Below are 23,763 nucleotides of genomic sequence, written 5' to 3' on the forward strand. Positions count from 1 at the left end.
TACAACACTTAAAGCTGCCGTAACAGCTCATAGCCTCAGGTAAAACCCTTTCTATGGGGCACTAACAGACCAAAGGAAAGCAAGATGAGAGAAACAAGAAAGCCTTATAAAAGAAAGTTTTGAAATTCTCGGATCCCTGCACACTGGCACATTACATTCACAAACCTTTGCATAAAATACCACTGCTTGTTCAAGAACAGCATCACACCAGATCGACAAACCTCACTAAATTATTAATGTGCAATTCCTGGTGATGTGGCTTTCTTTCTTTTTGACCAAAGAATAGAGGTGATTCACACTACTCGCACTATTCACATGGAGTAAGCAGCATTTATTATGCAACTAATCATCTGCACCTCCATCTCCCTCTTCTTCTGCGTCACCACTTTCCTTTTCCTCTTTTTTCTCCTTTTCCTTCGCATCACCAGTGGGCTCAGGGTTCTTTTCAGGTCCTTGAGTGAACTCACCATTGTGTAAAAACCAGTCTTGAAAGCTCCCAGTGTACACTTTGATTCTGTTGGAAGGTAAAACAAAAACGCAGGCAAGTTACGATCTTGTGCACGGCAGAGGGCCCTCTACAGTAACGCATCGCTCACAGGTACTGATCGCTATAAACGATGCGTCCATTGTGTGGTAAAGGTGTGTGCACTTATGCCACTAATATGAGCAAGTTGTAAGCATAGGGACTTATACAGTGTAAAAAACTGAAGGCAAAACTGAGGTAAGAACAGAGGAGCTTAAATGCACAAACAATAAATTATTGTGTGCTCTTTTGTCATGTACCAAACGCACAGACGGCCCTCGTCAACCATTTGCATTGCCAACAGAACACTATTGCAAGTTGCTATCACGATCTTGCTCTCAAAGCGTTGTTACTACCAGGGGCAGCACCAAGATTTCCTTACTGGGGGGGCACTCACCAAAGGTGAGTTCCTTCAGGGGGGTGGGGGTCAGATAACTTGTGCTTTGAATGTTTCCTCTTGGAAAGGGGGGGGGGGCAAAAGGGGGGCAGGCAAAAATTTTGGGGGGGGCTACTGCCTTCCCTGTGCCCCCAGCTGGCACTGCTCCTGGTTACTACTACTAGTTCAGATGTCAAGTAACTGTCATTTTGTTCTTTATATAATTATCAAGTTGACTTCCTGAGAAATGTGATAAGGCATAGTTGCTCTACATTCTATACTCCCATCAGCTGCTACCACTAATTTTATTGCAAAAGAGTCACTTTTCCGTCAAACATCAATACTGATGTACAATTCTTATTTCCTTGGAACGAAACAAGCAAGTAACATACCGCATCCAAACATGCATTCAACAAAATGCAACCTGCAAAATTCCACTCCCGTGCAGAACAGGGGAAAAAAAGGAGAGAGAGCCACAGATTTTTATAGCAAATGTGCAGTAAAACAATGCCACCAGTACATGGAGTAGTAAACCGCATGCAGTAAAGAAACACAAGAACGTTGCCACTGGCTTGAAAAGTCAGATTAAAAATGATCATGATACAATCATTTTTGACCATGATGTATAAACATCACTGAATATTGTTCCCCTGAAAACATTACGATTCCTTATTGCACTGGTATTATGTTGCACATACAAGTTTCTTTCAAATATAGCGTATTATAAATGTATCAATTTGAAAATCATAGTTCAGACTCTTATCAATACTGGAGACAGCACTATAAAATAAAATTTGATGCCCTTGAGTTAATATCACACACCTGCACAGAGACTGCACAAGCCTTTGACTAGTGGCCACAAAAGGGGTTCACATGAACAACTTGGCTAAGTAAGTTGCACATACATTTTCGTAGAATAAAAGATTAAAATTTTTAAAAACATAAATGTTTACGGTGCACCAATGTATGTTAATCGTGCACTGGCACCCTGTGTGCAATGGACACTAACGTGCACAAGCATGGCATTTAAGGTTGCCACCTTTTACCGAAAAAAAAACGGCCTTTCGACGGGGGGGGGGGGGGGTTAACAGGAGATTAAAATAATGTTGAACAATAGACGCTATGTCAATTCTTCGGCATGCAGTGCCATTTAATGTAACATTGCTTTCATTGAGCTAAATAAACCCAATGCACAAACAGAAGCAGCACACTCAGCTAACCAACTAGCCTGATTGCTGACATAAAAGTACCCGTGATTGGAATGATGCTTCGCTTATTACTATGAATGTGCTGCACTGAAAAGGAACCGCAATGCTTCGTCCATAAAAAAGCTCTTCTTTGCGTCTGAATCCAACAGGCCAGTGGCATTATAGACACAAAGGAATGTTAAAATGTGCATATGCCACAAAAATGTCGGATATTCATGTACCATACATGCGCAATAATATGCTCTATTCCAATGATCGCTAGACTTGAAGGGATCCCAGGAAGTGGTTGACTAATAGCGTAAGAGTTTTGGTGATTGACGATAAATATTTACCGTCGTGGTTGTTGAACTGACGCTTATAAAACACCCAAAAAATAAATATTCGCGATATTATGACAAAAAAAAAAAGGCCAATGGCGACCGATGCGGACCGGCAACCGGCCCGCCATCTGAAAAACCGGCCTGGCCGGTCTATAGCTGGACAGGTGACAATCCTAATTGGCATTACAGTATGCTACAGAACTTGAAAAACCATGCATTGAAGGATGGTGTAGAAGACGACTATCATGCTTAAACAAAGAGCTACCACTGCGGTACTCACAGTGAGCTTTGCGATCTTCCATAGGCACAAGGCCATATTTACGCTGCTGCGCTGTGTTCCGCTGTTACAGCTCTATTGCCTCAAGGAGTCGATCTAGTAAGAACTTGTTTTCTGCGGTGCAAGCTTAGAATAATTGTTTCTTGCTTTATGCCCTCCTCGGACAGTGCAGCCTGCTTCATAGCAAAGAAAAATTCGCTAACAGCATCTACAAAAAATTTGCATCTTCTGTCGGAAAAGAAGAAAAGTTATCAGGCAAGCCTCGTCTAGTTAACTCTCTCTTTGCACAACACCCTTTAAAAGGAAAGCATAGCTTTGGTTGATCAGAACCATTATTTCAAATGATGATTCTGGCACACTGAAATTGAAAAATTGTGTTGTTGGTGTTTTTTTGAAATCTACGTCATTAAGAATATTAAACTGCATACTTGCCATGACTATATGGCCTCATGTATGTCATAAACATTAATGGTAAGGCTAACTGGAACAATTTTCACACTTAAATTTAAATTTCGCCATTGGGTTATGAGGAATGTTATGGTAGAGGGAGACGGTTGGGGGGGATCACGGGGCTATGGATTAACTTCAGCTAACTGGTTTCTCTACTTTCTAGTTCCCATTTGTCTTATAAGAAGATTTAACAAATTCTTTGATCACTACAACTTATTAGCGAGTATATAAACCTGGAAAAAAATATATGTGTGGCTTACCTTTTATTCCCTAAATCATTAATAAAATATACATGCTGCTAAAAATACCACCTTCCCTCAGCACACATGCGATTTTAACAGTGCAGCTAATTACCTGAACAGATGATAAAAAGAAAAGGAACTGAAAGCACTCCAGTGTGCATTTCGAGTGTCCCGAATGTAGAAGATCAGCAAGTGATGGTGGATCTGCTAGAGTGACGTGAATACTCATGTTCTTTCTTTTTTTTTTGCCACACTGTTTTTTACACAAATAGCAGAACCTGGACACAACAGGAACATGGTCCTGTTGCATCCTGTTCTGTGTTTATGTTAAAAGCAGCACGGTAAAAAAAAAAATCACAAGTATGCCCAGACTCAATAAACGAAGTGATTTGATTCAACGAGCATGACTAGTTCATGCAAGCAAAACATAAGCGGCAGTGGTGCAAGGGAGGTTGTTTGGGGTGGGGTGGGGTTCAAACCCCCCAAAATTTTTACATTTTGTATGTGTATATATACGCACACATGTACAAACACATGTAGAAACATACAAAAAAGAGGGGTCGGACCCCCAGAAAAAATTTCTGGCTACACTCCCGCACCGCCTCTTGAAAGGGGGGTCTGGACTGGTACAGCTTGTCTTTGGCGACATTGACGCAAACAGCTATGGCTAAAGCTAGGCCTTGGCAGTTGTAGGGCCAACGTACACCTCAACCTAAGTAGACGAGCATTTTCACACTACACTACAGTCAGATTGTTGCAGCGGCAGCTAGAGATCGGACCCGCAATCAGTAGTGACAGGGCAGCAGCACCGCAGTAGTAAAGTGCAATTACAATTATTGAGCCAAAGGTTTATTCTTCACCGGTCTGTCCGAGTGTGCCATTGGGTGAGATGATTGCCCTCTCCTTAACTATTTGCAGTTTGTTGTTGGACTCTTGCCGACAACGCAACATGGCTGTAGCAGTCCATGATTGGGCACTGCTCCGCAAGTTCATTCATGGTTGATTCACGTGCACGTTTTCTCACTGCATTATTATTATTATTATTATTATTTCCAAATACTGTTGGCCGTCATGGCCGTAACAGGGTGGGTACAGTGATTTTAATGATAACACAGAATATAGTAAGTAGAACATAGTATAATGAAAACAACTGTAGAAAAGAATACATATTTTTCAAAAACCAATAAGAAACTGTAGGAAAAAAAAACATATAGACAGACATTGTGACGATGTTACAGTATGCAATATGAAAAAAAAAAAAGGAAACTACAGAATTTCGAACGTCATGAGAACTTATGAGAATGTACGTACAACACTAGCAATAATCATTTTTGTAATAGATTTTTAATTCGCTCTTCAAAACTTTCAATGCTCGTTGAAGTCAATACAGACACTGGCAACTCGTTCCACTCTTTTATCGTTCAAGGAAAAAAAGAATACGCGTACACATCAAGACAGCATTTTGGAACCAAGAACAAAAATTGATTGCTTGATCTGACGTTGCTGGTTTGCCAGGAAATAAGATAAGGCTTAGTTTCAATATTAAAGTGTCCTTTTGATAACATAAAAAGAAATTTAAGTCTAGCAAGCTTCCGGCGTTGAGCCAGCGTAGGCAATTCAAGCAATCGAAGCATTTCAGAAACGGAGTCATTTCGAGAATACCGGGATAAAATTAGCCTAGCGGCTTTTCTCTGTATTTTTTCAATGCGATTTGTCAACCCCGATTGGAACGGATCCCATACTGCACTGGCGTACTCTAGCGTTGGTCTTACGTAGGTCAAATATGCAAGCAGCTTAACGGATGGTGTTGCTAGCTTTAGTTTGCGGCAAAGGAACCATAACTTTTTTTCTGCAGCTGTACAAATCTGGTTTACGTGTGGTTTCCAACTTAAGTCATTTGAAATTGTTAGGCCTAAGTATTTTACCGTCTCCGCTTCGGTGAGAGTGGTGGAATTCGTTTCGTAATTACCTTTAATAACATGCTTTTTTCGCTTGGTAAGCCTGAGCATGACTGATTTAGATTCATTGATTTTCATTTCCCATTTAGCGGCCCAACCTTCTACTGCTATAAGAGCTCGCTTGAGTGACGCCTGATCATTATGATTATTAATTTCTCGATATATTAGGCAATCATCTGCGAATAACCTAACAGTTATGTCGTCGCCTATGTCATGAGCAATGTCGTTTATATAAACCAAGAAAAGAAGGGGTCCTAAGACAGATCCCTGTGGTACGCCTGAGGTTACTTTTAACAGATTGGATTTGCTACTGTTTATTTCGACGTATTGTGTCCGACCTGTGAGGTATGAGCGGATCCACGCAACAACTTCATAATTTATATTCATTTCTATTAGCTTATTTATTATTTTCATATGCACGACCCGGTCAAAGGCCTTGGAGAAATCTAAACATATAGCGTCTATCTGTTTTCTGTTATTCAGTGCAGTTGATAAGTCATTAACTGTTTCTACCAATTGTGTAACGGTGGATAGGTTTCGTCGAAAACCGTGTTGATGAGAAAAGAAAGCCTTCTTGTCTTCAAGGTAACTATAGATTGACTTTGATATTATATGCTCAAGAACCTTGCAGCACACACACGTTAATGAAATAGGCCGATAGTTTCCAATGTTTTGCTTTTCACCAGATTTGTGTACTGGGACAACTTTTGCAACTAGCCAATCATCTGGAATCTGTTTTTGTGCTAGCGATGCTTTAAATATAATCTCGAGATATCGGGCTACCCACTCCGCATACCTACGTAAAAACGCATTTGGTATACTGCCTGGTCCGATAGCTTTCTTGTCTTTAATATTAAGACAAAGTGCTACAATGCCTTCATATGATTCCTCTATATCAGGCATCTGTGAAATGTACGCGGATTCTAGCGCGAAGGATGAAAAACCATCTGCAGAACTATCAGTAAAGACGGATTGAAAAAAATCATCATTAAAGCTAGTTGCAATGCGAGAGTAGTCCAACACAAGTTCATCATTAATGAGAATGTCCCTGGGGCCTTCGTTGTTCAGTGACAAATGGCGCCAAAAACGGTGCGGATCATCCTTCATAAAATTAGGCAATGTCACATCATAAAAATTTTTTTAGCAGCAGTCATCTTCGTGCGCAATTCAATGCTTAGTGCGGAAATTTTATTGTGATCTTTCCTTGTCTTCTTTCTTTCATGGCTAATTTTCCGTTTTAAATGTATGATTTCTCGTGTTATCTATGAGTTGCGTTTATTTTTTTTCTTCTTTCTCATGGGCACAAACCTACTGACACAGTGAAATAAGACTCCTTTAAATTCATCCCGCATTGCATTGACGTCATTCGTCTGACTGAAGCTATCTAAACATAGCGAAGCTCAATTATGCGTCATCTCTAAAAGTGTAAGTAAACTTCTTTTACTTGAGCTTTGCTTTCCTTAGTTTTGGACCAGAACAGACAGAACACAGGTAAAGGTTTTGGACCACAACGGGTTAATTCATCTACAGGGAGTGAGGCAATGTCAACCTTGTAGATGCTAAATTGTTGATTGAAGGACCCTGGGAGACTAGTTTCGAAGGAAACAAAATGTTTTAGATGTTCTACCATTGTATGACCAGCATCAATAAACTTTCTGTTGATCTGTGCAAACTGGTTGTATGCAATGATAGTGAGTGAAAGCGAGACTGTGGAAATCAGTTGTGGAGCAGAGGTCGGCCGAGAAAATTTAATATTGTGCTGAGCCATAGTTGGATGATCCGCGCCAGTCCCTTATGCGCTTTGTTGTTAAGGCAACAAGGAGGTGCCTTAGTAATAGATTTTATTTACGAATGAAGTGACCTTAGACGTTCTATGCTCCTATACACACGTAGATGAGATCTGTGTGGAAAGTTTTTGCAAATCTTCGTTGCAAGTAGGGTATACAGTCTACTATTCCAGTAGAGATTGCTCATGGCCTAGGGTGTTAGACATATGTATTTAGAACAACAGGTAGTGCAAATAAGTACAGACATTAACAAGAAAAGGTGCCCTCCCTTCTTGCATGTGTCTAAGCCGACTACGTATATTTCTTGTCTTTCAGTTGCTTATAATTAAACAAGCCATTCAGATTGCTAAGATTCTATGCTGAACTCAGCATGTAATTAAAGAAAACTCATGATGCAATCACATTTCAGTATATTCATTACAACTGCCTGATGTCCTGTGTGCATTTAACCACTGCTTCATGTTACCATAACAATTACAACTCGGATGCTAGCCTTATGCTCAGATATCACAGGCATGCATTATGGAATACGCTTGCAGTTAATGGCTTTTATTACTCGTTCATCTTGTCGGAGTGAGAACACTTTTCTTTATCCAAGGTGGAGAGGTTTATATAGGTGCACACTGCCAAAATGTGTTCCGACTTTTCGGTATGTTATGATGATCTCAACACGTTTCTTCGCGTAATGCACCGCAACTATTCAATATTCCCAGACCAGTCGAGATGCCCTCTAAGCTCACTTGTGATAGGTGTCCAGTTCCTCTAGCTTCTCTGCAGCAATCAGTGCTCTTCTTCCGGAGCGGCAGCTAAAGATGACATCTTTTGTCTGGTCAGGCTTCTCAACATGGTAACGTTGCTTGAAATCTTTAGGGTTCATCACAAATGCTACCTTCACATCTTTCACTGCAAGAGAAATAGCAACAAAAGTAATAATAAAATACACATTCAAAAAAGTCAATTCATTTATGAAATGGGAACACTTAGTTATAAGAACTTCTTGCTCATTCAGTAGGCCAATGAGTTACAGCTAGGAAAACTGGCGAAAACTTCTGAAACGCCAAAAACACCACTCTTGCCACTGGAACATGCTCGGTAGGCCAGGAAAGGCGAAAAAAAGAGAGGATAGCTAGGTGGCGCTGCAGTCACGATGTTACTGCTCTAGCTCACTGTGAGGTCATAGGTTTTGTTGGTGTTTGCAAGGGTCCAAGTAATTATTTAATGGTTGTAATGGTAATAAAGGAGACAAAGGTTTAACATGGCAAGTTTCGGCAGTCTTTATTGAGCGAATGTGGCCAAAATACAAAAGATAATAATAATAATAATAATTTCTGGGGTTTTGCATGCCAAAACCATGATATTATTATGAGGCACACTATTGGGCGCTAGGACATACCGTGGCACCGCCATGCGGAGGTGTCCGTGTGAAGTGCAAGGTTGGATTGCTCCGCCAGCAATCTCCCGCTCAGACCGCAGCTGCTTTCGCGTCTTCTTTTTTATTATATTGTTGTTCTTCGCTTTCACGAAACTAGTAAAATACCACTGTGGCTTCGTCACTGACTGTATGAACTGCGAAGCAACTGCTCAAAAAACAGTATTACGTTCCTCAAAATAACTGACACCACCTTGACTGCCGGCGTCGTCTGGCGGCCACTGATATGGAAGTCACGGGGGCTGAGCTCACTGCTTTTGTAAAAGGTAAAGAACCATTTTGTCGAAACTAAGCATCTAATGGGCTTTAGCATGTGCTTGAAGCAAAGAAGCATATTTTCGCTGCAAGAAATGCGTGAAACATGACCACCGTGTAGCTTCATTTAGTGTTGGTTTGCATGCACCTAAAGACGGGTCGCGGTTGACACGAGAAAGAAATGGCATGAGCAAATTTGCCTTCCCGTTTAGTACACATAGTCCTATAGTATAAAGCACGACGCGAGTGGTTTGTCCGCTTTGTCGGAAGCAGCCCAACATGCTTACTGCTAAGTACAGCCGCAACCTTTCTCACATTATTGGAGGCAACGCACAAGAGCTATATGCACGCGCGCACCTCATTCAGAGTTGTAGCTAGATAACATTTTACATACACGTATGTTTGTCTGCGGCACAATTTTAATATTTATCTGTTGCTCCTTATTGCGCGAATTTTCTACAGTTTTCATGTGATGTGTTTTCGACCGCCATCGAGCCACATATCGGGATGAAAACTTTCTAGGATTTACTCCACTCTGCAGCTGGCACAAAGGAGCAATCGCGATCGAAAAATACGGTCCCGGTTAGGCTCAATTGCAAAGGTAAATGCACGACGTGCCAGGCGGCCACATTATTTTGCGCATTTTATTAATGCACGAGCATGCTGCAAGGGGTGGCTTACTGTGGTCTAGATGGAAATTTTATGCTTATGAAGTGCAAAAAACACGGGACGAAGCAGAGATACACACAGGACAAGCTTTTGTCCTGTGTGTATCTCTAGCTGCTTCGTGCCCGTGCAGTTTGTTTTTTTAACGCGCTTCATAAGCATGAGCCGATTCCAACTAAATCAGATAGCTGTGTTCGCACTTTTATGTTTCAGTGAAATACCAGTGTCCAGCATTTACAACTTCATTGATAAGTAGTATGACACTTCGCGGCTGCTGTTAGAAGGTGAATCAAGGCTTGAGGTCTGTGTACTTGAATTTAGGTACACGTACGGGCCTCAAGCTTACTTCGACCCCATGATTTTGTCATCTTCACTTCTAACCACGAGCCTTTGAAACTTCGTTCAAAATTCCCCGAGCTCTCCACTACAGCATCCCTCAAAATCATATCGCAGTTTTGGGATGTGAAACCCCAACAATTATAGAGGGTGGATTAGTGTTTGAAGCTGGCCATGTTGTTGTCTGTAGCACAACATAAAAAAGAAGTCATACTGGGTGGGCTCCTCTATAAGCAAATAACTCCATGAGCTGCAAATAATAATAAAGGAATGGCAGGTGACAGCGGTAACAAGCTCGCGCGAAGCAGGGTAATGGTGAAAGTGAAAGCTCACACCATAGGCTTGCACTGTGGCACAGAGCAGTATAAAGTACCGTGCCGCCGGTAACTTTGACTGCGCTTGCCCACATTGTGCAGTCTCTAGATGTCCGCAAACATGAAGTGAGAGCAAAAGAATGCTGTTCAAAGCAGAAAATGCCAGAAATTGTGGTTAAAAGCAATGCATTCAACCGTCCGCTTCCCTTCACCGAAGCAACATGAGATCATGTGATCCAACCCTGCACGTCACAACAATCGCAGCGCTCGCGCCTCCAGTAATGGGCCTCGCACCCAGTAGTGGACGGCTCCAGAAATTTCAACCATTCGGGGTTCTTTAACGTGCACATAAATCTAAGTACACAGACCTCTAGCATTCCACCTTCATTGAAATGTGACCGCTGCAGCCAGGATCAAACCCATGACTTTCGGGCCACCACCCAAGCACTGTAACCGCTGTACCACAGCGGTGGTCCAAAACACGAAAGAATACTTTCAAATCTATGACATCACACTGATTAGAGAGTTTTACTGTGCTTGTAAACTTCTTAGAAGTTGTGGTTTACCCAGTTATAAGAGCCATAAACATGAGCATTGAGACGCACAGGTATTTTGCGGATTCAAATAGTAGTCAAAGTGCTGCAATGTATGTTTGTGGCAATGGCCAATGAGAGACACTCTTTTCTTCCATATGGTTTACTGTCTGAACAAGATGTTCCAGTACTTGGGGGGGGGGGGGGTCATGTTTAGTAGTGGCTTCATTCTGTTTTACACATGTAATATACTTCTGGAATGCACCTTGCATAAGGAAACTCCCAAATTTCGATTACAGCAACAGATTTATCTTATGTACCTCAGCCAATGCACAGTTAGTCCGGCGCGACTAATTCCTCCATCCCTGGTCGACACAAATGGGAAACCTATGCCTATTGTGATGGAGAAAGTCTTCACAGGTAAATGACTGAAATAAGACTGCCCTAATAAATAAGGAAACAAGCCTGCATAGTACTATTTGATCTTGGAACAAGAAACAGATGACAAGAGACGTTTTGTGCTGATGAGCATTTTCAAGACATCTTGCAGTAATTCCAATGGTGCATAACTATTCAAATATGTGCACAAGATGTGATATTAATTTTATCACACACACTGCTAAGTATTTTGCAGAAGATCATCATTGTGAGCTCATTTCCTGCTCATACATCAAAATAATTAGGAGCGAAGCGAGGCAAAGTGTGTTTATGACTGTGGTTTTAGCTAGGACCATACCAAATGCTCTCACCAAGTAAAATGATGTCAAGAGTATTTTCAGAACTTCACAACCAATCAGCACAATGTTTGCAAGCAGTACTAAATAAAATACACTGTGCATTAGATGAGTGCTGTTTATGAGGCCACAACTACAAAAACATTTGTGCATCGTGTTGTTGTGTGTTCAAGCCTGTCCCTAAGTTGCAGTGCTGTTATCCAAGGCATACTAAAACATGCATCTCCTATACCGAAGAATAAAGAAGAACATAAAAAAAAGACTTGCAAGGAATGTTGATAAAGCCTTTGACTCTGCCATCATCGATGAGCTCCTGGGGCTCACGGACATCAATCACGGATCCTTTCTCGCCATGATGTTTTAAGACATCCTGAACTTGCTCAAAGGTAACCTCTGGAAAGCGAGCCTTCACTTCAGTCATCTTCGGTGCTAAAGAAAGAAGGAAAGAGATACCAGCTTACAAAAGTCTATGGTTATGGAAGCACTTAGAATAACGAGCAGCAAATATATGTAGTTAAGCAGCTAACTCGAATAACTTGTTTTTTTTTTTTGTCATGTAAGCTAGGCAATTAAGTAATAGAGCCAAGTGTTATGTTAATTAATAAAGGCCATAAGATAATGCACCTTTCTATGAAATTCAATTAAGCAGGCAGAATTTCGAGTGAAATACTGCAAATCCTTGTAATTAAAAGGCGACCCTGCAACCAACCAACCAAATCAATCAATCAATTTTATTATTACATGATAGGCAGAGCGCTCATCCTGTTGTGTTCATATTCCATACTCTTTGTCCTCGTGTTTTTTTTTTTTTTTCGCGCTGCTTCAAGTTATTTGCAAGATGGTATGTTAATTACGTCATATAAAGGTCCGAAAATGCAATACTGCAACGGGACCCCGGAAATTTTGTTTACATCTACAATGCTGCAAAGTTCGCTTGTTACCATGTGTCCGTATCAATTTAAGACGCGTTACATGCCTCAAACCACGCTTTCGGAACAGCCTCACCTGTATGCTTAATCCTCGGAATTCTGTGTGGCCTTTTGATGAGACGCTCGTTTGCACCATCAGCCAGCTGCCAACAGAGAAGGGACACAACACAGACCATGAACGTAACTGCACACCGCATTTTGGTCGTCAACTTCGTCCTAAGAAGCTTAAGCAATACTGCGACAACGTCAGAGACGCATAAGACCGCGAATACACTCTATACGCGCGGTGGTCTTTTTCTTCTACACAAGTTTCCTGTTGCCACCAGTCGGTGCACGCGCGCTAGCAGAAACGCGAGAACCGGAAAAACAGGTAATTTCTGGCGAAATGGTTTGGCTGTTTGATCGATCGGCCTACAACGAACTCTCCGCATGACTACAGAAATCACAATCTTGTGTATGTAAACTAAACATCGGGTCTATATGCGATACTCACACGCTACGGTCGAGAGACTTCTTATTCGCCGGCAGAGCTATAACGAGCTCGCCGTGCGTTCGACCACAAAACGTCCTTAAAGATATCGATCGGCAGAAAATCTTCCAGTCCACTCAAGAATCCATCTAAAGAGCTATCTCCAGTTCGTTGCGTACCTTGAACGCTTGAACGGCCACAGCACACAGCAGGCACAACACGATCCTGACCAACGGTGGCCGAAAAGCGTCGGTTGCGTGGTTGCGTTGCCATGGTGACTGTTCTCGCGTCACCCACGTGCTTGCTTCACACCCGCGACAAAAACTTTACAATTACCCAGAGTTAAATTAGCGGATTGTAACAAGCGCAACATCGCTGCCTCTCTTTAGAGTTCAAACGCGCTCACTGAGCAAAGCAAGTGAACTCTAGGTACTCTAGGTAAAGTCGGAAGGTAAGACATTGTTGGTTTCGCTTTTGTTTTTGTCCATGTGCCCGTGGTTTTACTACTTTTGCCGTTTTACTGCACTGCATACCGTACCGGCGTGGCACCGGTATTTATTTGACATTTTTTTCTGCACTCTAGGCCATAGAGTTTCTCACACACACACACAAAAAAAAAAAAAAGCTATGCTCTAGGCTGGTCAGCACTGGCGCGCTGATATTCATCGTGTCGCGCCGAGCGTCACTTTCTCGTTGCCTCTTCGTAAAATGAATGCGGAACTTTGCGTAAATATAAGTTGTCAATTTTATGAGCTATAAATCACATCTTTTTTGTCGATTCAGCGCGGCAGATACGACAGTAACCAACACTGTCCCACTGGCCGCGTCGTGAGCAGTCGAAACTTGCTGTAGTAGCGGTACCAGCGGTTCCTTTTTGTGTACTTGTACCTGTATCTGACTGTACCATCACTGCGTACTTGTAGTGCTTGTAGTAGAACAAAGACCTAGTACTTGTGACGGTGTTCTGCGCCTGTGCCATCTGTGCTTCGCGGAGCCTGGCCAGCGGTCCGTCACGTGTTGTGTTTGTTTGCTTGCCGTGTCATCGGCCCAGGGCATGTTATTCGTTGTTTTGAATCAACGAAACAAGTTCATTGGTGCTGTGTTCTCAAGCAACAGGCAGTCGAAGTATCAACGATGTCGGTGGCTGTCATTGTTGACGAACAGCAGACGCGTAAAGAGATTAGTGAGGAAATCAAAGCGTGATTTTGGAGAGCTGCTATCTGCTATTTGCGTCGAAAGCTTTACTTGCATCGGCTAAATTGGAAAATGTCAATCCAGCGCAATTAGAAAAAAAGACTATATTTGAAGTCCTATGAGTAGCAGGGAACGTTGGCATGCTGATCACCGGTACCGTCAATCAATGAACGGCACTTGCATTTGATGTATGGGGCGAACTGCCTTAGTTGAGAGAAAAAAAGAAAAAGAAAAGAAGGCCTGAACTGCATTAAAGACAACTGCAGAGTAGTCGCAATAGCTGTTTATATGTGGTGGATGCGTGCTGTTTGCGTGTGGCCAACAAGTATGTATAAGAACATCTAGAGAGCAAAAGAAACAGAACTTTTGCCTTCTACTACCTCATTCATCCCCCTATTTTTTAAACATATGTATACCAGCAGTGACGTACACGTTACAAGTCAGTGCAGGTTACGTGTTCTCTGAATTTTACAGTTTGGCACATTTATTATATTCGCGTTAGGTAATCGTCAGCAGTATAGTGCATCAGAGGACAAGAAGCAGATGAACAATACATGCATGCCAGTTGTCACTGCTCTACTATTTACAGCGAATCAACTTCATGATCATTTACTGATTTACAAGTGCTTGCAGACCTTGAGTTTTATGCAGAGGTTGCAAAAAATGGTGACTGCATTGTAAGTCCTGCTGTTCAGTTTTATGGTGCATTCTATACTGTTATATGTTCAATGCATGACCTTTGTCAGGCGAGGCAGTTACTCTTGGTCCTGTGGCGAGAGACTTTTTGTAGGTTGGCCACAAGCACTGGTGTGTGTGTGTGAACTTGAAGTACAAATGTGTGTATGAATAAACAGAACAGGTGCATTTCATCCAGTTAGGGACAAAAGTTTACTCATTTCTTCATAAGCCATCATCTTTAAATTTGCATTCTGTGCTCGGTTTCACATATTGCAGACAGTGCTGCAAAGACTAGAGATATTGCTCCCGCTACTCACATTTGAGAACAAGAAACATGCCCCCAAATTTGTTATTTATGGACAAAAAGTTAGTGGTAAGGCATCGCACATGATTCGATGGAGCGTTGACTCTCGTACCTTTTGTCTCACACAATGTTGTGCACTTAACATTACAGAGAATGCGCTGCACATGCTAACCTGATTTCTAGCGAACAAGTGAAAAAGCATGATTCTGCGACTAGCAGCTACAGCGTACCACTTGCACTTGCGACCGAAGCATTGTATGTAACCGCGAGCGTGCACACCGTAACTTCATGTAACCTTGCACTCGCTAGTTGTAGTTGCAGTAAAATAAGTAATCATTTCATATAGGAATCGCAGGTGAAAAGCAACTCCACTGTGAAGCGTGCAAAGAGCAGTTTCTGTGGCTACACTACTTGCATAGCTCTGGCAGCATTGCCTGCTAATTATAAAGCAGTGTATAGGCCAACGACAAGCTATACTAAAAGATTTCGCACCCCAGCCATACCACTCAACCTTTCGCCCTCCTGGTTTATGTGCTTTTCTTGCAGCATTATACTTGCATCTCCATTATTCCTTTAAGCCTGAGTTGTCCTTCCTTGCTGTTTTGTGCTAATAGATTATGGCATATTACCGGCTACAAGCTGTACTGGGAAACCGAGCTCCCAGATGTCTTTGGAGGCGAGTGTCGCTGCTTACAAATCGGTCCCTCCAGGAGGAAATGGGTAATGTCCTTACTTTGGCACATAATGATTCATTATTGCTTTACTTAATGAGTTCACCTCGCTTCTCATAGGCAAAAAAGTGATTTTACTGAAATGCGACATGCAGTATATTGGATAATGGCGGTAAGACAGCACAGGAAACAGATTTTGAACAGTCTTCACTCTGTACAGTAAGCGGTAACACGTAATCTCTGGGAAACTGCAAAATGAACAGAAGCTACGCACTTCAACCTCTGCATTAATTGCTTGGCCATGCTACCACTTGTGTGAATGATTCTTCCTTTTTGAGAGGCCATTTACTGCCGGACCTAACACTAAAGCTACTTGTGAGTTTGGGAGAGAGGGACGTAAGGTTTTACTCTGGCAATGGCCGCACGGCTTGTCATCCATTTCAAGTGTATCATGTACATAACAATTTGTAAGTGCTTGTAAAGACTACGCCTAATGTTTCTAGAGCAATTAGACAAGCTCCCAGCTCCAATGACAGTATGGAACTAGAGGATGTGGCAGCACCTGAGTGATCTGACATCAATATGAGGATCTACAATTTCACACTATGACAATTCCACACTATGACAAGCTATATTTGGTGGGTTTTGTAAGCCGTCACATAGGCACATCACATGAGTGTTGTTTCAAGGACCTAAAAGCTTGTAGTCTATGCTTTCACATTTTGCAGCTCATGGCATATGTCTCATTTACTTGAATTTGTATTTCTGTTCATACTGGCCACTGTGTAAGCTGTGTCACCCATTTTTTTTTATTGTGCTTTCCTTTTTTTTTTCCCTCCAAAGTCTTTCTGCATCATAAAATATTCCTTTCAGCATGCCTGCAATTCTGTTCAGCCTCCAGAAGTAATACACTTGCACAAGGAACAGTCAGACTAAGCTTTACGAAGAGGAAGCTACTGATGAATCCTGAATATGCTAAAACATCGCATCAGGTGATGAAAGGTCTGTGTATTTAGTTTTCAAAGGAGAAAAAATTGTTGGCTTCATCTCTGCTGTTCTTCTGACTGTTAGACTGTTACAGAAGTAGGCGTGTTGTCAAAATTTATTTGTATACACTTTGTTCTGAACCAGAAGGTCAAGTCCCTCATAAAATGAATTTAGACACTATATAGACTGTATCAATCAGGCAGATGATTTATACTTCTCGCAGACTTGTTCTTTTGTCTATTAAGATTGTTAATGCACTTGTTCATCTTGATTGTCAATTTTTATAGTCTACCAACTGGTCTATGAATAAACTATAAAGACGAAGCTATGTCATCAAAAAGTGTAAGACCATGATTGCACATATTGTGTATTCAGACATTATACTAAAACTTCAGTAGACCTTCTCTGGCCTTTTAATTAATGTATTAGGGAAAAACCTTTGTTTTGTGATTTATGTTAATTTATGTTTGAACCAAGCATCTCATATTGCACTAGCAGGCATAAAAAAAACTTCAATTTCGTGCTACCTTTAACACCCATTAAATAAAACTGACAATATTTGAATGGATTGAGGAACTTTTAATATAATAGAATGTGTGTTAAATTATGACTATCAAGCACTTATTTCAGCCATTGCTGAAAACACGAACAATGCTACATTGCCACAGATTTGCCTGTGTTTGCATGTGTACTTAAGTGTCCCCGTTTTATTTGAGTACTTATAGGATACATTGATAACACCTGGAACTAAAGCTACGAGGACCAGGCATAACATTTAAAAATGTCCCTGACTATGAAGGATACATAATTGATACGACTTTTGTATGCGGTAAAGTTAAATTTGCCTGTTTCATTTTGTGTTAACCGATAAAAAGCCTACATGTTATAATACCTAGAAATGCAATGCTATTGGGTAACTTGGAATGTTTGACTGCTAATGGCTGCTGCATGTTTAGCATTTGCAGAGCAGATTGCATGGGTTCAAACGTTTTGTAGCCCTGGCATTAATGTCACATTACTTGAGCCTTTGGCAATCATTATTCATTCCCCTGTACGGTTGAAATTAGTCCTATTAATTTCTGCTGTGGTCATTATAATGAACTAATTAGCAAAATGGGAAGTGCTCTTTGGAGTTTATTGGGATATCTCCTATTCATATGCCTTTCTTGCTCAATATTTGTTGTATAAAACATTCACTAGTTTTACTATCAATGTGGCCTTAAAAGTTGCTAGTGTGGATGGGTAACCTGTATAAATCATACACCACGCAGCATAAATTCTAAACTGCAGCTCTCTCTTTTATTTTTAAATGTGTGTAGTACATTTGCAATATCTTACTTTGTATTGTTTTCTTCTTTAGCAGGTTACAGCACAAGTCATCGTGAGGATGCTGCTTCATTGGAAAACTTGAGTAAGTCCCTAAAAAGAACCTTGTTTTCTTTACTGTATGGTAGAGCCATTACAAAGCTGCTCCTAAGACACCCTGTACCATTAGAGACATTAGGGGGCAGGTCTTGTGTACCGATGGGGAGGGGGGGCAGGACAGTAATGGGAACATCATTTCTCGGGTCATTAGCCAACCAAACTTGGGTTTTATTGGCCACCCATTTAAAGATCTGTTTGCAAAGCAATTATGTCTATACTAACTTCGATGAGGAGAAGTGGAAGGCAAGCCTCGTATAAAAGGACTCGACATTTGCATTCGGGCTACTGCATTGCGGTGACGACCAAAGGAACAGGCTGTCTTCGCAATGGCTGATGGAGGTAAAACTTTGCATGTACTACTTTTATCTGGCCTTTATCTGGCCCTTATCTTGATGTGTCACTTTCGAGGATATAACTTCCAGTGTGCATTTGCTGATTCAGACATGGGCAGGGTGCCTGACACTCTAGTGAGATGCTCAAGTGGGCATTATGTCACACTGGAGTGAACATACAGCTGATTAAGCGAAAATACAGGCCCATATTGGGCTAAAATTACAATTTAGTAAGTATATACAAAGAACTTTTGTGCGTGCGAGTGAAAGTCTTGTTGCTGACAAGAATCCGAAGTCTGGCTTCTTTTAGGTGTTACCTACAGGCCATGCTTATGTGCAGGCAACTTTAACTGCGAAGTAACTGTAGTTCCTTCCATGACTCGTTAAGTTTCATATCTCGGTAAAGCTGTTCTAAAAGACTGGTGCCTTGGTTTGCACAGTAATATTTATATCACTCCAGGAGTGATGATTGACCTCAAACGATTTTGTACTTAATCCTGCAAAAATTTCTAGTTTCTGACTCAACTATGCTCATTGCTGCTGTGATAACAATCAAAGGTTACCATTCGTTCGAGCCTGAAGCACTGAACTTTGCTCTGAGCTTAAGCACCGAACTATACATTATAGGTTGCGACTATGAAGAAGTTAAGGACTTACTGCAGAAAGGCAAAGCCTTCTTTGTCGACGTGAGAGAGCCCAAGGAACTCGTCAACGATGGGCGCATACCAGGCTGCGTCAACATCCCGTGTGAGTGCTGTGCTTTGTTGGTTTCCCACATTTAGCAGTTAAATCTTGTCACTCTTGTACCTGTGCACATGCGTGAATTACAGTCATAGTGCATTACTAAGCCTGTTTGAACACTTTTGGGGACCATAATCATAATGTTTAACAACCGGGAGCTCATAAAAACCGACACATTTGTTAGAGGTTCTCTCAAATAAGGAAAGCACAGATTCAAATATTGTGTGGCTCTTCATTAAAGTGCATCATGTTTGGCAACGTCTGCTGTTGCTGATGCAACCACTTTCAGATCATCATGATCGTGCGCTCTTTGTACAAGTGAATGTGGCCTGGCCTTGGTTGTGTCACACATCCTGCGTAGAATAAATTAAGAGTGTTCAGTCGCTGTGTGCCATCTGAACCTGTGTATTGTGTCTCTGGATTGGCTAGTGAATGACGTGGGTGCGGCCTTGGAGCTACCTCCAGAGAAGTTCAAGGAAAAGTATGGCCGTGACAAGCCTTCCCCAGATGATCCCAACCTTATTTTCTCGTGCCGGAAAGGTGTTCGTGCCACGAGTGCCATGCAAACAGCTCATGCCAGAGGATACCATGCGTAAGCAAACATGAGTTTTTGCCTCCTTTTACCACCAGAAATTAGCCACAATTAGCAGTTAACAACCTTTTTAAAAAAAAGTTCACCACTTCTGGCTCTTGAGATCTCATATCTTGGGTGATTAAAACTTTTTGGTCTCTTTTGCACAGCAATGTGTTTCACATGAGTTTCGCCTGTGCCTTATCAATAGAATATAAGTAGCATAGAAACCTCATGTCAACTGCCATAGACCACAACATCTAACACCTTCAGAAGCCACAGAGCAGTGCTCTCTAAATGCAGCCTCTCAACTACAGCAAATTTTGTCCCACTATCACTGCAGAGTTGAAGTTTTTCATAAGTGTCTTTGAGTGAATGGCAGCAAAACTGTGCTTAAGGCACGAAACTTTTAATTTTGATTTTTATCTAGATGAGTGCATTCTCCCAGTTATCTACCACACACTTTTTTTATATTTTGTTAGTGAGGGCGACGTCTCATAGTAGACAGTAGCAGCACGTTTACCAGAGCCTTCTACATCTACAGCTCAGTCACAGATCTAATGAGTCTCCACCTCAATACGCTCAGACAGCACAACTGCCAAGCTGGTGTGCAAAGCAGCTGTAACTATCGTAATTTAACTTGCATAGACGGTTCTTCACTTTCTTTTGGGTCTTTGTCGACAATGTGTCGTCATAATGTTGCACTGTTGTCACTGTTGTCATTGATCTGATTGTGACACTCTCATCCGACATTCCGAAACTGGCCCTAAATTGTGCGTTAAGGCTGGCTTCTCTGCAATGATAGTCTATGGACGGAGAAGCCCACTTTAGAACTATGGTGTCGTTGCAAACAGTTAAAGTACTTTGTGCTGGTGTGTGGCATTTTTGTAAAAGGGTGGGTTATTTTGTAATTGGGGCAGTCAGCAGCAGCCTTGCTTCTTTCATGTATAGTGCTGAGAAGACAACACTGCCAACTTCACTTTGACATTAACAAGTATGCAGGCTTTTGCTGCTCACAATGATTTACAACACACCTAAATCTAAGCACACGGTCCTCTAACACTTTGCCTCCATCGGAATGCGGCCTCCACAACCAGGATTCGATCCCGTGACCTTCGGGTCGGCAGTTGAGCACGATAAGCACTAGACCACTGTGGCGGGTGGCTTCGGGCAGATCGATGTCGCGAGTACGGAAGAGAATTTTTTGGAGACTTTAGGACTAGTGTGCCATGGGGGGGCTGCTCACACTGATTTGCAACATAGCTCTACAGGAATTGTTTTTTTGCACTTGTTATCCGAGTATAGTGTGCAACGTCCTTGTAAATGTATTCTGGTGCACTCTGAATCGTACTTTTTCAAACTGTGGTAATGCACTTTGTCACATATTGTTTTTCAAAAATATTGCCCAGTTCAACAAACATCTGCCCTTTGTCTGTCTCACAGTGCCCGGTTCTACAGAGGCAGCTTCTGTGACTGGGAGGAGCGTGGTGGAGAGGTGATCAAGGGATGAATCCTGCCACATTCAACTAAGTCTGTTGTAGCAATTGCTAGCAGAATTGATAGCTTACACAATTCTTTCGTTTTTAGACTGATTAGTATAACTATTTTCTTTACATGCAAGGAGCTTCAGAGGAATAAGCAGAAATATATGGCCACTCGAGCTTTGGTCCTGCCAACAGGCTTCTGGCAAAAGAAGCACTGACAGTACTGGTTTAATTTTCAGCACAAGAAGCTATTTACTATACGGTCTTATCTTTAGTATAATGGCACATAGCCCTGTGAAAAATGACCTGCTGTAGTTTTATTGTTCCTCTTTGTCCAAATGAATAACTGTAGAGGCCTTAAAGGGCCTGCAACACTTTTTCAGCATGGTCAGAAAACGCTGTCGATCTGTAGTCGAGGCTCCCGAGAACACGCGATCCAAACATTATAGCGCAGCACGCGGCCTGGGATTTACAATAAATTCTCAGTCAGCTAAAAAGCGCTTCCTCTTCTCTCGACAAAAATGATGCTTACGGCGTCACTGCCACTGGCCACGCCATTGGCTGATTTTGAACATGGCGCGCTGGATAGTTACTGCGGCCACCGCGAGAGGCCGTCACTTGCCCCCGCGCGCGCACGCGATCGCACTGCGCGCGTTCGAAGAAAAAAGAAAAGAAAGAGTGATCAAGGTCACGAGGCGCGCGTGACGTACCTTCTTCTCCCGTGCCACCTCTCCCTGCTTAGCTTCCAGCACTTTGGTCAGGACGAGTGAAGAGAGAAAGCAATGACAGCGTGCGACAAATCTTTGTAACTCCGCTCGTACTGGACGGATTCTAAAAATTTTTGTGGTGGTCGATTCGTGAGGAAATAAGCGCCCTTATTGAAGCCATTCCATGGCTACTCGAAAAAGTGTTGCAGGGCCACTTTAAGTTCTGATAATTTGAAGGTCCATTATGTATGCGGGTTCTGTTCTAGGCAGCCTATGGTGCTATATAGTGTTTTATAACTTGACAGAAGAATGCTGATTGAGGCAAGACCAGTGTCTTGTTTTTTTGTGACAGTCTACTTTCGTTTCTGTAAGACTTTGAAAGCGATTTGCATGGGGAGCTACCTTTGGCTGTATTATGTGTCCTTTCTACCAGTCACACATAAAAGTGAAATACCATTCACACTGAGTTGTGCAGATGCGTTACACAATAAAAGTATTTAGTAGGTGTCTCTCTGTGTGCTTTATTCTTTGAAGCTCCAAATGGAAGCAAGAGTAAAATATGCAATTTCCTGTTGAAACAAAGTGTTGCTACATAGAAGAATTATGCTGCAAAGCTGTAAGGCCTATGAGGTAGCAAACATTGAGTTACTTGAAAATCGTTCTATATAATGTGGCATGCCAAGAAGCACCCAACAAGCACTGTGGTCCAAGGCAACACCATCCCTGACACTTGTAATGACCATGGAAGAAAGGTTTACCTGCCTGTTGTTCCTGCTCATTTAGCTTATGAGAAGTGGTATAGCAGTCCCTCATTAAAGGAGCTGCCATGCCTTCAGTAGGTGGGACATGGTGCCTTTGCTATAAAACATAGGACAAACAATGCAGCATCAACCATAGGCATCCTGAGGAACTAAAATGTTTTCTAGGTGCTACATACAAATACAAAGTACGTGTTTTCAAAGTGCTAGTCTGACAACAGCAGTTACACGCCACGACTGTTGCGGGCGCTCTCTCCTAGCAGACCTTTTCAACGGAAAGAAGGGGAAACTTGCACGGGAGTACAAAGGCTGGTGTCCTCGCCTCGGCAGTGCATCGCGAGGGGGTCACGCATATTTACAACGTCTCAGAGGGCATTGTAGCAGCACCCAGGAAGCCTTCGTTGAAAAGAGTTGTCGACGCGGTGCTCATGTGCATGCGGTTTTGTGTGCTTACGCAGCCAGCTATGTTTACATAGCCCCCACTCTGGGTGCCGCCTCCCTCGGCGCTCTCTGTAACTGCGACTGGGCGCTTTAAAACCGTCTCCAAATAATTAACGGTCGCGCACTCGAGGAAACGAGCTCTCAAGCCGCGATAAGTGGGTCGTTGACTACTTATCGGGCAACAGAAAAAACAAGATGCAAAATTTTGGTGTCAGTGCTCCTTTAAAAGGGAGGTGAACCTACGTTGTTGATGGCAGTTATTAAATGAAAAATGGCGACCGACTAGATGTCTGCTCTTGCTGCTAGCGGTTACGCTTCTATCGTAACTCCGGGAAATTAGTCGCGCATTTTTAATAGTGAAGGTACAAGCTACAACCTCAGGGAAGGTCCAGTTGTGTCAGCGAGCCTAAAACGTGGGCTTCAGGCAGATATAATAATTGTTGGGGTTCTATGTCCCAAAACCACGATACGATTGTGAGAGACGCCGCAGTTGAGTGCTCCAGAAATTTCGATCACCTTGTGTTCTTCAACGTGCACCTAAATCTAAGAATAACACTTTGCCTCCATCGAAATGCGGCCACCACGGCCGGGATTCGATCCCGTGACCCTCGAGCCCAAGTTCGTAATGTGACCTAACCGTTACTGCTCAATAGTTAACCTTGCT

At 42.2% G+C, this 23,763-nt stretch overlaps 2 protein-coding genes across 6 annotated transcripts; one reads left to right on the plus strand and one right to left on the minus strand.

Annotated features, from left to right (window-relative positions):
• Nucleotides 1–310: 310 nt before the first annotated feature.
• Nucleotides 311–13,095, minus strand: LOC119387243 (rhodanese domain-containing protein CG4456). 2 transcript variants are annotated; one of them, XM_037654576.2, is made up of 5 exons: nt 12,831–13,095; nt 12,414–12,480; nt 11,676–11,837; nt 7,882–8,044; nt 311–514 (listed from the first exon to the last, which is right to left on the minus strand). In XM_037654576.2, exons 3-5 carry the CDS (start codon nt 11,827–11,829, stop codon nt 343–345), a joined length of 489 nt encoding a protein of 162 aa, XP_037510504.2. In that variant the 5' UTR covers nt 11,830–11,837; nt 12,414–12,480; nt 12,831–13,095; the 3' UTR covers nt 311–342. The 2 variants fall into 2 exon arrangements, with proteins under 2 accessions (XP_037510504.2, XP_049269410.1); XM_049413453.1 differs by lacking the exon at nt 12,414–12,480 and having other exon boundaries at nt 317–514; nt 12,831–13,067.
• Nucleotides 13,096–13,236: 141 nt separating this feature from the next.
• Nucleotides 13,237–22,409, plus strand: LOC119387242 (uncharacterized). Of its 4 annotated transcripts, none has more exons than XM_037654573.2 (7): nt 13,237–13,257; nt 15,597–15,702; nt 16,527–16,655; nt 18,001–18,051; nt 19,025–19,144; nt 19,568–19,730; nt 21,153–22,409. In XM_037654573.2, the coding sequence occupies exons 2-7, from the start codon at nt 15,600–15,602 to the stop codon at nt 21,217–21,219; spliced, it is 633 nt and encodes a 210-aa protein (XP_037510501.1). In that variant the 5' UTR covers nt 13,237–13,257; nt 15,597–15,599; the 3' UTR covers nt 21,220–22,409. The 4 variants fall into 4 exon arrangements, with proteins under 4 accessions (XP_037510501.1, XP_037510499.1, XP_037510503.1 ...); XM_037654571.2 differs by lacking the exon at nt 13,237–13,257 and adding an exon at nt 13,596–13,811; XM_037654575.2 differs by lacking the exon at nt 13,237–13,257 and adding an exon at nt 13,596–13,811 and having other exon boundaries at nt 18,004–18,051.
• Nucleotides 22,410–23,763: the final 1,354 nt, after the last annotated feature.

The sequence above is a fragment of the Rhipicephalus sanguineus genome, chromosome 3 (genome assembly GCF_013339695.2).
Source record: "Rhipicephalus sanguineus isolate Rsan-2018 chromosome 3, BIME_Rsan_1.4, whole genome shotgun sequence".
Classification (NCBI taxonomy): domain Eukaryota; kingdom Metazoa; phylum Arthropoda; class Arachnida; order Ixodida; family Ixodidae; genus Rhipicephalus; species Rhipicephalus sanguineus.

Coding starts and splice junctions, on each gene's coding strand:
- LOC119387243 (XM_037654576.2), bottom strand. CDS start 11,829: ATGACTGAAGTGAAGGCTCGCTTTCCAGAGGTTACCTTTGAGCAAGTT. Junction 8,045..11,675: donor AGGCTTTATCAACATTCCTT/GCAAGTCTTTTT, acceptor TTTCTCTTGCAG/TGAAAGATGTGAAGGTAGCA. Junction 515..7,881: donor GAACTGGACACCTATCACAA/GTGAGCTTAGAG, acceptor ACCTTCCAACAG/AATCAAAGTGTACACTGGGA.
- LOC119387242 (XM_037654573.2), top strand. CDS start 15,600: ATGGCATATTACCGGCTACAAGCTGTACTGGGAAACCGAGCTCCCAGA. Junction 15,703..16,526: donor GTCCCTCCAGGAGGAAATGG/GTAATGTCCTTA, acceptor TATTCCTTTCAG/CATGCCTGCAATTCTGTTCA. Junction 19,731..21,152: donor CATGCCAGAGGATACCATGC/GTAAGCAAACAT, acceptor TCTGTCTCACAG/TGCCCGGTTCTACAGAGGCA.